This window comes from Microtus oregoni, unplaced genomic scaffold (assembly GCF_018167655.1).
Source record: "Microtus oregoni isolate MIOR12 unplaced genomic scaffold, Mior012 000041F_ref0000270, whole genome shotgun sequence".
Taxonomy (NCBI): Eukaryota; Metazoa; Chordata; class Mammalia; order Rodentia; family Cricetidae; genus Microtus; species Microtus oregoni.
This window is the reverse complement of record NW_024543208.1, coordinates 15,824,204-15,839,772: the sequence shown is the minus strand read 5'-3', so window position 1 is coordinate 15,839,772 and position 15,569 is coordinate 15,824,204. Positions and strand designations below refer to the sequence as shown.

At 48.6% G+C, this 15,569-nt stretch overlaps 1 protein-coding gene across 2 annotated transcripts in view; it reads left to right on the top strand.

Annotated features, from left to right (window-relative positions):
- Znf618 (zinc finger protein 618) overlaps positions 1-11,538 on the top strand; it is a 181,759-nt gene extending 170,221 nt beyond the window's left edge. For both annotated transcript variants that reach the window (XM_041632513.1, XM_041632514.1), the window contains 2 exons: positions 9,381-9,482; positions 9,905-11,538. In XM_041632513.1, the coding sequence (XP_041488447.1) occupies positions 9,381-9,482; positions 9,905-11,421 (1,619 nt within the window). In that variant the 3' untranslated portion in view covers positions 11,422-11,538. The remainder of the gene's footprint in view (positions 1-9,380; positions 9,483-9,904) is intronic.
- Positions 11,539-15,569: the final 4,031 nt, after the last annotated feature.

Sequence of the window (15,569 nt, the reverse complement as noted above, 5' to 3'; positions counted from 1 at the left end):
AGCCTGCACGTGCAGACTTCAGTTACAGTGGCACCAGCTTCTGGTCCAATCTGTGCTTAGTCAGAGGATGTGTCAGTAGGGAGAGTCCCTAGTCCCCAGCATTTCCACAAACAGTCACTCTGTCCCCACACAGCCATTGCACAAAGCCTGGCTGGGGACCTCCCATGTGGGTAGTCAGGGGTCCAGGTCCCTTCCCTCTCATGGCCCTATATTCCTCTGGATATTCAGGGTACTCAGGGGCTTTCTTCTCTGTAGGTGTGGGGAGAGGCAAGGGGATACACACATGACACAATTCTTTCATGCTTAGTTTCTGTGGGTGGGAAGTTAGGAATATGACCAGCCTGAATCTGTGCAGAAGGGTGCCCAGAGCCTCTGTCCAGGAACAAGCCAATGCTTGCAAAAGGAACCATCTGGGCAAAGAGGCAGCTATCACCTGTCCCTCAGACAGTTCTCGGGGCAGTAGAAACAACATGTGAAGTGAGTGGTAGTGTGCACCTACATTCTCTGCCCACCTGAGACAGGAGAATCACAAACTCAAGGCCATGTTGGGTAATATGGTAAAACCTTGTTTCAAAAAAAAGAAATAAAAAGAAATATTATATAAAATGTAGGTGATCCATGATGGGGGGCCGAGTAGTTGGCACTGTTGGTACTGCCAGTTGCAATTGTTTGTGTCCCTGAGGTTTACAATGCCTCCAGATTGGGCCTGACTAGCACACACTTTACAGAGTGTCTTAGTCACTGTTCTGTTGCTTTAAACAGACACCATGACCATGGCAGCTCTTATAAAAGAAAGCTGGGGTAGCTGACAGTTCAGAGGTTTAGTCCATTATCATCATGGTGGGAACATGGCTGCACTCAGGCAGACATGGCGCTAGAGAAGTAGCTGAGAGTTCTTTATCTGGATCCATAGGTACCAGGAAGAGAGACATACTGGCCCTAACTTTGGCATTTGAAACTCCAAAGCCACCCCCAGTGACACATTTCCTCCCATGAGGCCCCGTCCCAACAAGGTCACACTTCCTAACCCTTCTCAGATAGTGCCATTCCCTGATGACCAACAATTCAAGTATGTAGCCCTGTGGGGAACATTCTTATTCAGACCACCACATTCCACTCCCTGGCCCCCATAGGCTTGGAGCCATACCCTAAGGCAGACATGCATTTAACCCAACTTCAGAAGTCCCCATAGCCTATCACAGTCTCAACAGTGAGCATCCAAAGTTGTAAGATTCATGACAGTCTCTTAATTATAAACCTCTCTAAAACCAAAATCAAAAAGCAGATTGCATGCTTCCAACATACAATGGCACAGATCTACATCACCATTCCAAAAGTGGGAAAGGGAGCGTGGGGCAGAAACACCACACCAAAGCAAGACTAAAGGTCAGCTGGGTAAACTCCACATTCCTTATCTTCATGTCTGATGTCATAGTGCCCTTCAGATCTCCAACTCCTTCTACCTTTGCTGACTGTAGCACATTTGTTCCACACCCCGTCTGCAGCTCTTTATGGCTGAATCTCATGGCTCTGGCATCTCCACCATCTTGTATTTTTTCCTTCCTCAGCTTGCTCCTTTTCATACTAGATCTGCATAAAACTGACCATGAATAACCATGTGACACATTTATTGAAAATTTCTTTTGCCAGTACCAGTAATCCAAAACTCTTCAATTTGGATTCAAGCAGATTTTTCAGACAAGGACAAAAAGTAGCCACATTCTTTGCTAAAGTATCACAGAAATGATCGCTAGGCCCTTTCTTAATATTCTTCCCCCTCTGAAACTTCCTGAGCCGAGACCCCAGTTCAGCCCATCCTCAGCACCGTTTTCCATGCTCCTACTAATATAGTCCATCAAGCCCCACTTAAAGCAGTCACCTGATTCCTAATCCAGTGTCCCAAAATCAACATTCCACCCCCAAGCAGTACGATCGGGCCTGTCACAGCAACACCCCACTGCCTGCTACCAGCTTCTGTTCTAGTTTCTGTTGCTGTGAAGAAACACCATGACTGCAGCAACTCTTATAAAACACTTCACTGAGGCCTTGCTTATAGTTTCAGAGGTTCAGTCCATTGTCCTCATGGCAGGGAGCGTGGTGGCACACAGGCAGACCTGGTGCTGGAGAAGGAGCTGAGAACTCCGCACACAGATCCACAGGTAGCAGGAAGAGGGAGAGAGTCACTAGGCCTGATTTTGACTTTGGAAACCTCAAAGCCCAGCCCCAGTGACTTACACAAGGGCACAGCTACCCCAAAAGGCCACGCCTCCTAATCCCTCTCAAGCAGTGCCACCCCCTGATGACTAAGCATTCAGTATATAAGCCTGTGGGTTCCATTCTTATTCAGACCGCCACACAAAGTTGTACTCCACCAGCTAATGTGATGCTACTCCAGCCTGCGTTCACTCGTTTCAAGGTGTGTGCTCCACATGAGGCACTAATTCATATTGCTTGGGGACCTCCCCCCACTCAGAAATCACTCCAGATGCAACCAAGCTATGAGTGGTGCTCAGGACTCTGGGGCTCTAGTTCTGCTCCCTAGGTCCTGTGAGACCTCAGACAGGAAGCTGTCCCAGTCTCCAAAGCAAAGGCACACAGACTCCTGTTGCCTGGTGTTTTTGCCCCACTTGGAAGTGTTTCCCATCTCCCAGTGACTCCATGGTAAGCCAGGAATGGTTCGAAGCATTTAGGATGCTTTGCACTCCAGGGAAACTTACAGCACTGGAGTGGTGGTAGCTGAGGTCCTGTTCTTTAGATACCAAGCCTGGTTCCTGAGCCTCACAGCCCAGCCTCCCACAGTTAACTCATATTCCTTCACATCCCTTCCATCTGCCTCTCTCTGTCTCTCTGTCTCTGTCTCTCTCTCTCTGTCTCTCTCTCTCTCTCTCTCTCTGTGTGTGTGTGTGTGTGTGTGTGTGTGTGTGTGTGGTCTCCTGGGCTGTCCCCTGTTTCTACCAACTGGGGAAGCTGTAATTAGGCGTGAGTCTATATGTGGATGCTTCTCCATCACTCCTGCAGTTGGAAAACAAAACCATTATGATGCAAGTATGCCTGAGCCAGGAAGTGGCCCCCCTATTCTTCAGCATCTTGGCTTGCTCGGAGTTACTGAAGAGCTGCTTTGTGCTGGTCCAGCGCAGCCAGAGAATGCCGTCCAGTGCAAAGCCAGACGGAATCCCAGCCAGACTAAATCAGGATTAAAGGATTGGCTTCATGGAGGGAAATTAAGTGTTGTGAGCTGCGCAGTTCCCAGCACCACTGATAAGGGGGATCAGCCTCCAGTACACCAATCTCATTAGAGCTGCTGGATGGCACGGGCTAATTCACACGAGTAAACTTAAGTGCTGGAGGGAACCTGTCTTCCCTGCTGGCACTGCAGTCGTGATGCCAACTGTGGTTAGTGATGCCTGCCAGTGTCGGGTATGTGCTGACTGTGGTACATGGAGCTCTACAAGTTTGACTTCCTATCCCCTTTATAACGGTCCAGAAAACACAACTGCTGGCCCAGCACATAAGAACTGTCTAACATCATTTCACTGATACTTGCTGGCAGGTCTTGGTCTGAGAGTTTTAGACATGTTCACCATTTAATTCCCAAATGCCACCTTAATGCCGTTTCACAGAAAGGGACACTGAAGAGCTGGAGAAATGGCTGTCAGTGCAGTGCTTGCCTTGTAAGAATGAGAATCTGTTGGATTCTCCAAACCCACATAGAACAGCCAGGCATGGCAATACACACTTGTAACCCTAAGCTGGAAAGTCAGAGACCGGTGAAAGGAACGTTGCGACTCCCTGGCCAGCCAGCTTGGCCCATCCAGGAAAGCATGTAAGGTACGTGTTAGTGTTAGACCCTGTCTTCAAAGAAGGTGTGGGGAAGAGCAGGCAAGGTTGTCCTGCAGCCTTCAGTCATAGCACACACCCATGCACCTGCACGTATGCATCCAGACACCAAGAAAAATAATCTGAAGCCAAAGTGGTTAAATCTACTTGCCGAGGTTATAAAATCAGTGCTATGGATCAGTATACTCTCTGGGGGTAAGCTCCTTCCAGATTACATGGCTAACATCCACACTGAAGCTGCTGTCTGTCCCGGTGCGGTCAGTGGACTTGACCCCTCAGGGAGCCCTTGCAGACCTCACCAGGACAGTGAGAGCACAGCTAAGAGGCACCAGGATGCTCTCCAGAGAATAAATGAAGTCTGTGTTGTGGGTTGAGGAAGCGGCCACCTCTGATTTCTGATGCCTTGAGCCACTTCCCGCCTCTGATTTCTAATGCCTTGAGCCACTTCCCAGCTTTGGGGTTCGTTTCCACTGGGAGAACTTCTCAAGCCTTTCCTCCCAAAGTGAGGGTTACAGGGGTGATGTATTCAGACTGTGGTACATTCTGAGACAGCCTGGCAGGTACCTATTACTCCATCACCTGTTGGAGGAACAGGTTGAGTATCGCTCTTCTGAAATGCCTGGAAGCAGAAGGATTTCAGACTTCACCAACTTCAGTCTGTTGTATGTGAATATATGCTGAATGTGTTCACATTACTCTCATTCTCTACCCTCTCCCAACTTCCTCCACTCCTGTCTACTCACCACCCCAAACCAAAGCACTTCCTCCCATTCACATCTGTTTTGTTTTGTGACTCTCGGAATTTAACTACAGCTAGCTGTGTGACCATGGTGGTTCTGTGTGACCGTGGGTGGTTCTGTGTGACCATGGTGGTTCTGTGTGACCGTGGGTGGTTCTGTGTGACCATGGTGGTTCTGTGTGACCGTGGGTGGTTCTGTGTGACCATAGTGGTTCTGTGTGACCGTGGGTGGTTCTGTGTGACTTGATGGTTCTGTGTCAACTTGACACAAACTAGAGGCATCAAAGGAAGGAGCCTCAGTTGAGGAAATGCCTCCATGAGATCGAGCTGTAAGGCATTTTCTCATTTAGTAATCTGTGGAGGAGGGCCCAGCCCATGGTGGGTGGTACCATCCCAGGCTACTGGTCCTGGGTTCTATAAGAAGGTGGGCTGAGCAAGCCATGAGAAGCAAGTCAGTAGGCAACATTCCTCCATGGCCTCTCCATCAGCTCATGCCTCCTGGATCCTGCCCCATGTGAGTTCCTGTCCCGATTGCCTTCCGTGGTGAACCACAATGCTGAAGTGTTGGGCTTTTCCTCCCTAACCTGTCCTCTGGTCACAGTGCTTTGTCACAGCAGTAGAAACTCTAAGACAGTGGGTTTAGAACTATCTGTTGGTGAGCTTAGCAGTAGGTTCACAACTAAAGATGGTTGCTCCCTCATCTTCCAGAGTCTGTGATAGCCCTTCCCATATCCATGGCTGCTTGTTGTCAGGGCGAGGCTGATGCAGGTCCAGTGCAGGTTACTACAGCTGCTGGGGGTTCGTGACTAATGGTTGTGTCATGACTAGGTCACATTTTTCAGTCCTTTTTCCTGTCTTGCAGCTCTTTCATTCTTCCTGACCCCTTGACCCCTTTTCCTTGGTGTTCCCGGAGCCTTAGGAAGGGTAGTATACTTTTTTTTTTTTTTTAAGTTTTTTCGAGACAGGGTTTCTCTGTAGCTTTGGAGCCTGTCCTGGAACTAGCTCTGTAGACCAGGCTGGCCTCGAATTCACAGAGATCTGCCTGCCTCTGCCTCAAGTGCTGGGATTAAAGGCATGTGCCACTTTCTTTTTTTTTTTTTTTTTAGGGATGGGCACTCAGACATCACTTACTCTCAGTACCTTGGGCAGTCCTGAGTCTCTGCAGTTACCTCTATTCACCGAAAAGAGGCTTATCTCAGGCTAAGAGTAACTTTGTCTATTTGTGTAAAAGAGGTGCTTAGTCATTTTAGTCAAAGAACAGTTCTGAGTTAACCCCTTGGGCCTATGACTTTGCCGACTATGGATCGTTGACCTGGCTTTCAATACTAAGCATGAATTACTTCCTGTGGAGTGATTGAATTGAATTGAATCATAAGGTTGATTATCTGAGTTGTGCTGTTAGTACTCAGGTGGGCACATCTTCTCTAGAAGGTTGGTTTTGTAGTTCGTAAGATTCACAGCTAGGGAAGTCTTTTGATGCCTTTTGTACTAGGGTTGCCTACATGCATCACAACATCTGGCTCTTTGGAAGTGAGCCAGAAAGGAGGAAGTTTCCCAGCTGAGCTCCAGAGGCTCTCTGTTTTCCAAGTGATGTATGTAGGGTCTGCAGCATAGGCACTTACACTCCAGTTTTGATTGGCAGCCAAGAGGACTACAGGAGCCTGAGTTGTTTGGGGGCCTGACCAACTCTTTTGGAGGTACCCAACATCTGGCAGCTGGAATTTTGTATGGTAACTCACTGCCTGTAGGAGAAGCATTATCAAGTCATGACGGATGTCTCTCATCAATCTGCCTTTTATATTTTTATATAAAAATTGCATTACAAAATAGTAAAAATTTTAGGGCTTTTTTTTTTTTTGTATATCCCATGTTTTGGCTAACCCTCGCCCTCTCTATCCCCATCCACCACTCCCCATCCCACTTCTGCCCCCAGGGTTGCTCTACTTTCCTTTTCCTGTGCTCTGGCGCCCTCCCCCCTGTTTTGTTTTGTTTTTGAAGACAGTTTCTCTGTGTAGCCTTGGCTCTCCTAGAACTCATTCTGAAAGCCAGGCTGGCACCAAACTCCCGGAGATTTGTCTGCCTCTGCCTTTCAAGCGCTGGGATTAAAGGTGTGTGCCATCATTTCCTGGCTTTATAACACTCCACATTACTCCCCCCCACTCTCCTACCCACCCCTGCTCCCACCCACATCCTGAAATCCTCTTTCTCATCTCCAGGCTTTCAGGCTAAAGCTGGAGTGTAAGCTGGAATTTGCATTTAAAAGAGACAGTGTGGTATTTCTCCCCTGCTGGGTTATCTCATTCAGTATATTTTTTCTTTCCAGTTCCAGTCATCTACCTGAAAATGTCATAATTTAATTTTTTATAGTTAAATGAAATTCCATTGTGTATTTGTGCCACATTTTCATTAGCCATTCATCAGCTGATGAACATTTAGACTGCTTTCATTTCCTGGCTGTTGTGAATCCAACAGCATTGAGCATGGGTGTGCAAGTGTCTCTACAGTGTAATGTAAGATCTTTGGGGCGTATGCCCATGGGAAATAGAGCTGGGTCATCTGATAGCTTAATTTCTAGTTCTTTATTAGTGTATTTTTTTTATTTATTTGAGAAACCCTATTTCTAACATGTCTGCCCTAGTTTACAGTGAAACTAGATCTCTATCTCTCATCTCACACAAAACTCAACAACCTTAGCATGAGAGTTAATACCCCGGAACCTGCGGGAAGGAAGTGGGGAGTGCACCTCAATAGTGGAGACCCCAGAACCTGCGGGGAAGGAAATGAGGAGCGCACCTCAATAGCTGGAGACCCCGGAACCTTCAGGGAAGGAAGTGGGGAGTGCACCTCAATAGCTGGAGACCCCAGAACCTGCAGGGAAGGAAATGGGGAGCGCACCTCAATAGTGGAGACCCCAGAACCTGCGGGGAAGGAAGTGAGGAACGTACCTCAATAGCTGAACTTTCTGAGCAGTACTCACAGCTCAGGGACTAGACCAACGGTGAATCAATGCAATTTCCTGAAACTAAAATGTTTCTGTACAGCAAAGGAATCTATTAGAATAAAGAGACAGCCTACAAAATCGAAGAAAAAATTCTATCTGTATATTGGGCAGAGGATTAGTGTCTAGAAAGAGCTCAATAAATGAACATGAAGAAAGCAAGCAATTCAATTAGAAGGGAGTTGTGGAATTAAGCAGAGAGTTTTCAAAAGAAGAAATACAGATGGCAAATGAACACTTTTGAAAGTGTATAGCATCCTCAGTGCAGGGAAATGCAGATTAAAACTGCTTAAGATTTTATCTCCTGAGACTGGGGAGCTGGCTCAGTCATTTAAAGCACTGGCTGCTCTTGCAGAGGACCCAGGTTCAATTCCCCACTCCCACATGACAGCTTTCAACTGTCTGTAACTCCAGTCCGAGAGGATCTAGCACCCTCTTCTAATCTCAACAGAGACATGCATACAGGCAAAACATAAATACACATAATGTATTTTTTAATGCTGAATTAGAAATCCCATCTCCAGTCAGAATGGCTACAATCAAACAATGGCAATAGTAGTCTCGTAAAATGAGTTGTGGGGTGGTCTTACTACCCATGTTTTCTAGGAGGATTTGTATAGAATTTATATTATTACTTAAGTTTTTCATAAAAATCAACCAGTGAACTTTTAAGGGTTCTTTATGGGAATTACTTAACTATGAGTTGTTTCTTTAATGGGCACAAAATTTCAAATTATTCATTTCTTCTGGGATGAGCTTTGTTTCTTTTGAGGTGTTTGTCTTGCCTAATTTGTTGAATTAATTAGCCTAAAGTTTATAGTTACTTTTAGTCCTTTTGGCATCTGTGGGCTCTGTAGTGATGACTTCTTTTCTTTCTTTGTCCTGATGGTCTGTAGACTCTGGTCAGAGCTTTATCAAGTAGACTGATCTTTACAAAGAGTTGGTGTTTGTTTTTATTGGTTTTGCTCTTTTATGTTTGTCCATTTTCTATTTCATTCATTTGTGTTTCTGCTGAGTTATTTCTTCTCCTTACTTTTGGCTCAAGTTGTTTATTGTTAGACCTCTTTTTAAAAATATTTGTTTTATGTGTATATGTCTGGATGAGTGAATGCCACATGTATGTGAGATGCCTGTGGAGGCCAGCAGAGGTCACTAGAGCCCTTGGAGCTGGAATTACAGTGTAGCTATAGAACACAGCCTTCTGGGAGATGAGTAGGTACTCCTAACCCCTCAGTCATCTCTGCAGCCTGTTGTCTGCTCAATCCATGTATGTTCTTCCCCCAACCCTTTTATGCTCAGTAACAGTTGCTAAGAGAAATAAGTCAGATCTCTAGTGGTAATTCGTCTATTTGTGTCAATTCAGTTTTCTCTTTTGTATTTAAAGCTACGTGTGTTTTTAAACTCATATTCTAGGTAAATTGGCCAGTTCATTGTCATACAGATTCTCTTGTTACCCCAGCAACATTTGGTCTGGTCTGATTATCTAGTATACCTTGAAGAAGCAGGAGATGGTGAGACACTTTGGAGTACTTGGGGTGCACACACTTCAGGGCTGTATTTTGTGACTGTGGTGGGCCCATGTTCTAAGAGTCATCTGTGTCCTGGCCTCTTCCCTGTCATCTCCGTAGTCCTTTCTGAAGTTCTGTGGTGGCCATACCATTGTCCTCAGTTTCCAGAGTGTGCAGGTGAGGCTTTGAGAGCATAGACCGTTTCTGAGACGCCTGAACTGAGCTCCCTGGGGTCATGTTGCTTTCACTCTGGCCCCCTTAGCCTTCAGAGTAACGCATTGTCCCATTGTACCTGCAGCGGACAGTGAGAACAACATGGCCTCCAGCCAGTCCCGATCTCCACCCGCTGCGGTGGAGGAGAAGTGGAAGCCTCAGGCCCAGAGGAACAGTGCCAACCACAGTAGGTCCCAGTGCATGTTTGTGTCTAAATCACTACGTAATGCCAGAATCACAACTAGAACCCCACATTTTCAGTTTTCATAAGCTCTTCTCTTGATGCTGTCCCTAAAACACATTACTCAAGAAAGACTCCTATGTAATTCCTGTTGAGGAAAAGGTTGTGTTCAAAGGTTTAGGTGCTTGGCACCTGTGGCAAGTGTGTTGCACACATACCACTATACACAGTTCTCATGCCCATGGCATTATTACTCAGTCATAGAACTTTATCCCTATGGTGCCGTCAGTTGTTAAAAGCAGACCACACCAATTTGTATGCAAGTCTAAATCTAAATCATCTTCATACTAGCCCTTTAGAGTATTACTGCTGCCAAGTTAAACTTTGAATATCAAAAGTAATCCTTCTTTTGTTGCGTCCCCTGCCAGCCACAACTGGTGGTTTGACACCCAACAGTGTAATCCCTGAGAAGGAGCGGCAGAACATTGCAGAACGGCTACTGCGGGTCATGTGCGCTGACCTGGGTGCGCTGAGCGTGGTCAGTGGGAAGGAGTTCCTCAAGTTGGCCCAGACCCTGGTAGACAGTGGCGCCCGCTATGGAGCCTTCTCAGTCACCGAGATCCTGGGCAACTTCAACACTCTAGCACTGAAGCACCTGCCACGCATGTACAACCAGGTGAAGGTGAAGGTGACATGCGCCCTGGGCAGCAATGCCTGCCTGGGCATTGGTGTCACATGCCACTCCCAAAGTGTGGGCCCTGACTCCTGCTACATCCTTACGGCCTACCAGGCTGAGGGCAACCACATCAAGAGTTATGTGCTAGGCGTGAAGGGTGCGGACATTCGTGACAGCGGTGACTTGGTGCATCATTGGGTACAGAACGTGCTGTCAGAGTTTGTGATGTCAGAGATCCGTACTGTGTATGTGACGGATTGCCGGGTGAGCACATCTGCCTTCTCCAAGGCTGGCATGTGCCTTCGCTGCTCAGCCTGTGCCTTGAACTCAGTGGTGCAGAGTGTGCTGAGCAAGCGGACACTGCAGGCCCGCAGCATGCATGAGGTCATCGAGCTGCTCAATGTGTGTGAGGACTTAGCAGGCTCCACGGGCCTGGCCAAGGAGACCTTTGGCTCTCTGGAGGAGACATCACCCCCACCCTGCTGGAACTCAGTAACAGACTCGCTGCTTCTGGTCCACGAGCGCTATGAGCAGATCTGTGAGTTCTATAGCCGTGCCAAGAAGATGAACCTCATCCAGAGCCTCAACAAGCACTTGTTGAGCAACCTGGCCGCCATCCTGACACCTGTGAAGCAGGCAGTCATCGAGCTCAGCAATGAGAGCCAGCCCACCCTGCAGCTGGTGCTGCCCACCTATGTCCGGCTGGAGAAGCTCTTCACAGCCAAAGCCAATGACGCGGGCACCGTCAGCAAGCTCTGCCATCTCTTCCTAGAAGCTCTCAAGGAGAACTTCAAGGTGCACCCAGCCCACAAGGTGGCCATGATCCTGGATCCCCAGCAGAAACTGCGGCCAGTGCCACCCTACCAGCACGAGGAGATCATCAGCAAGGTGTGTGAGCTCATCCATGAGGTGAAGGAGTCCTGGGCCGAGGAGGCCGACTTTGAGCCTGCCGCCAAGAAGGTACGCTCAGCTGCGGGCGAACACCCCACAACTCAGGAGGATGACCGGCTGGGCAAGAACGAAGTATATGACTACCTTCAGGAACCTCTCTTCCAGGCCACTCCTGATCTCTTCCAGTACTGGTCATGTGTGACCCAAAAGCACACGAAACTCGCCAAGCTCGCATTCTGGCTCCTGGCTGTTCCTGCTGTGGGGGCTCGAAGCGGGTGTGTAAATATGTGTGAGCAAGCACTTCTGATTAAAAGGAGGCGGCTGCTTAGTCCAGAAGACATGAACAAGCTCATGTTTTTGAAATCTAACATGCTTTAAGACTCGACTTTGGGGAAAACAAACAAAAGACAAAAGATGAAAAGAAAAACATGAAAACACACACACAATACTGTCACAAAGAAATTTAAGTTCTAAACACTGTGGAACCTCATTGTAAATGCCCCTGGAAACTTAAGTGCTTTTTTTTAGTGTATGTGTGTGTGTGTGTGTGTGTGCACATGTGTCCACACCCACACACGTGACATTGCATGGGTAAAGGGTGTGGGGAGCTCATGCTTCAGTGCACAGGCAGAGCACGCACACTCACACACACACACACACACACACACACAAACCTGGTGTGTGTGCACATGCCTGTTCTCAGGCGTGTGTGCATTGAGCTGGGTGTGTCAGGAAAGCCGAGAGACTGGGAAAGCGGATGGTTTCACTTTCCTCGGGCAGGGGCTCAGAGGACTCCATTCAGGTGTGCAGAGTGGGAGAAGCTGAGATTGTGAAATATTCAGGCAGCTGAGTGGCTTGAAGTCCCCTCCCCATCTCCAGCCCTTCCTTTGCGTTCCTCCGACCCCTGAACCCGTGGCCCCTCCTCTGCCGCAGCTGCTCATCAGATGGACAGTTTCTGCACTGGACTTCATTCCTTGTTTCACCTTCAGGGCATTAAGCTGCTGTACCTGTGACCTCCCCCTGGGATGTCTGGGGCAGCTGCCTTAGATATACACTATCTATCTCCCCAAGTCAGGAAAGGAGACTTGAAAAATAGAAAACTGGTGTTTTACTTTTTAATATAAGAGAGAGGAAAAAAAGACATTTTTTTCCAGAGATGTATAGCTGACTCTACACGCAAGGTTTCTTGTTTTTGTTTTTGTTTTTTTCCTCCAATGCAATTTTTTATCTCTCTGGGGATTCAGTTTCTTTTCACTTTTGATTTAGACTGCTGGGAGGCACTGAATGTTGTAGCTTACGTTCTGCAGTTTTGTTTTGTTTGGTTTACTTGCCCTTTTTTTGATGACAAGTCACACTGTAAACGAAGCTCGTCTCAGAGGCGGTGTTCAGGACGCACATGGCAGCGGTCAAGCATATGGCTGTGCATCTGGGGTAGGGAGTTGAGAGGAGTTGTGGTTCCTTGGCTGTGGCTTTGGTGGAAGCCATAGTGGGCAGTGTGTGGCTTTAGGGGTCCTGAATGTCAGCAGGAGGCCACTGCCTGGTTTCTGCCTGTGGTAGTGTGCGTGTCCACCTCTTGAATGTTCACCTCCATATGACTCACCACATCCTAACCTCCAGCTCTTCAGGGACCGTCATATACTCCACGTCTGTGTCTGCCAGACCCACAGTCTCTCTCCCTCTCTCCCCTGGGAGTCTGTAGCCTTCAGAGGTCTCCACAGGCACCGCAGACCTGCAGTCAGGGCATTGGTGTGGCACAGTACGTTGCTGGTTGAACACTTGGCATCCTGTGGGCATGAGCTTGACTGAACGCTGTGAAAGGGGTTGTTAGCCCTTGCTGCTGATTCCCCCTGGCTGGGAACTCGTGTTCTACATAGTCCAGATGCCAAGAGGGGACAGATGAGCACAACCTCCCCATAAATAAAGAACTTGGTGTCCCTGGTCCTCCGGCGACCACAGCTGTGGGATGGGCTTGCATGCACATCAGGCTGAGAACAGCCACCCCTGTTGGTTATTTGCAAAAGCACCTCTACCACTTGGGGCTTGGACTGGCCCCCTCTTCCCAGTCCTAAAGCATTACTCAACTGAAAGATACCTCGACTTCAAAAGCACTGTACCCAGAGTGTCTCCAGATCCCCAACAAGAGGGGTGAAGATGGTTTAAAAACTCAAAGGCTTCTTGTTACGTTCCAGGTTCCAAAACACTGTCCTTGAGGAGTAAGCCTGCACTCTTTGCCTCAGCAGACTGCCCAAGCTCTCCTGCCGATTCTCAGATTCACAATAGAGCAGAGAAGACTGTCCAGTTCACTCCAGCTTTGTTCTCAGGAACCTCCACACAGTCTACTCCACGGCAAGTTCTGGGCGATTCCATCACAATGTCTTCAATTTGGGTCTTAGCATCAGAGGAACCTCTGTTCACAGTGGAGAAATCCAGACAGGAACTGAATGTCACTCCCTGAAGAATGTAGCAATGTCTTCAGACTTGGGACATTCCAGAAGGTGGGCTCTGGTTGGCTAATGGTGTACACCTCCAATCTCCCTCAGCTGTTGGGAAAGGGGCCACAACCTGACACTTGTAGGCACACTGGAAGCTGGGGTGCTCAGTGCAGTCAGTGAGAGCCGAAGCTGGGCTGAGCTGCTGTTGCTGGCTCACATCAGCCAAGCCCGCATGTGCTGGGCTGAGCTGCTGTTGCTGGCTCACATCAGCCAAGCCCGCATGTGCTGGGCTGAGCTGCTGTTGCTGGCTCACATCAGCCAAGCCCTCATGTGCTGGGCTGAGCTGCTGTTGCTGGCTCACATCAGCCAAGCCTGCGTGTGCATTTCAAGCATTCTTTTTGAAGCATGGAACATTTGCCCTCCAGAAAGAATATTGGTGTTAAACTCCAGGCATCTGGTCAAAGGCCGTCACTTCCTGTCCAGTTCCTTCGCACCTGGACTCTATCCCTGGACTTTGATCGCCTCCGTAGGTCCAATGCGAGCCCCAATCAATCCTCAGAACCTGTCTCCCAGGCCGCCTCATCCTCACAGATTATAAAGTGGAAGGCTGTCAATCATTTCTCTCTAGTTTCAACCGGAAAGACTGTGCCTATCACACGGTGCACATCCTGCAACCAACAGCTCATAAATCCCAAAGATCTCCCGGGTTCATCCACAGGCCCCCGCAGCAGCAATAGCCACCTTACCAAATTCTAGTTCAGCCAAAGCACTAAGATAGGCTCTTCCAGTTCATCTCCAATTGCCTGGGCTGGCCCTGACCTTCAGAAAGGTCTTTGTCATCTGCCTCCTCGTTCTGTGACCACTAAAGTTCTACACCATAGGCTTTGGGGGACTGGGAGGCCAGGAAGCTAGGCCATTTCTATCTCTGTTCTCATAGCTTACCTTGAGCTGTGTGATTCCCTGGCCAAAAATTGTCTTTGCTTTGACATCTGTGAACCCAAACATGGAAGTAGAGAAGATGAACATCCATTAGCAATGTTCTCTGCAAAGTTGAGGTCACTCATGAAGCCCAAGCCAGGGACTGTGACTTGTTTGCCTGGTGGCTCACCGCTCAAGAGGTCTCAGGTCTGTGAGGGGCGATTGTACATGGAAGCCCTTGTTCTTAGCGTGGCTGTGTTCCCAGGACCCAAGTCTACCTGCCAGGCCTCCCTTGCATGGCATATTCAGCAACCAGAACAAGACGGGTGCTTTCCGAGCACAGCTGTCTGCATTTCATCCCTAGGGATTGCCTGCACAGACGTCTTGTGCTGCAGCACCAATGACGTCACCATCCCACTTGAGGACTTCGCGTTTGGCATGGTGGGGCAGGCTTGCTCTTGGCCGGGGAAAGGTGCCTGTTTCCTGGTGGGAAGGGCAACCGGTGAGAGTGATGAGAGCCCAGCTTGAGGTTTTAGGACGGTCCTGACCCCTGCTGTGCAGGCTGGCCAAGAGTCTTCATTTCACTTTGACAGATATATCTCCTGCACTTTGAAGAAATGGAAGAATTCTACATGGCATGTTTTCCACTGTGAAGCTGAAGCTCTGCCATTGGAGCCCACTTTTGAGCAAAGTCCCCTATTTTCCTGGCCACAGGCTAGACTGCCCAAGAAGGGCAACACCTGAGGAGAGTCTGGGCACTGTCTGTACTCACTCTGAGGACACAGGGTCACCAGGAAGGATCAAAGCTGGTGTGTAGGTGAAAAAAGACCCTGTGGGATGCCACCCCAGCCCTTATGCCATGCTTCAAGAGAAGCGCACAGGGCACTCCTTACCGCATAAGCTGTGCCAAGCCCCCAGCTTCCTGGCCTTGGCAGTGGTGTGACACTATTGTGTCTGGAATATATCTAGAGGAAGGCTTCTGGGGGCAGAACCAAGAGACTAAGGTCAGGCTATACCCTGGAGACAGTGCACAGGGGCTCCTGTCCCCAGGGCAGTGGGAGAGCTGGCAAGAAGGTTGGTCCTCCCCTTCACTGTGGCTAACGTTTGCTAGGCCAGTTATGGTGAACCAATGATACAGTGTTTCCTCTTGCGTTTCCCTCCTGTCTCCCCTTTACA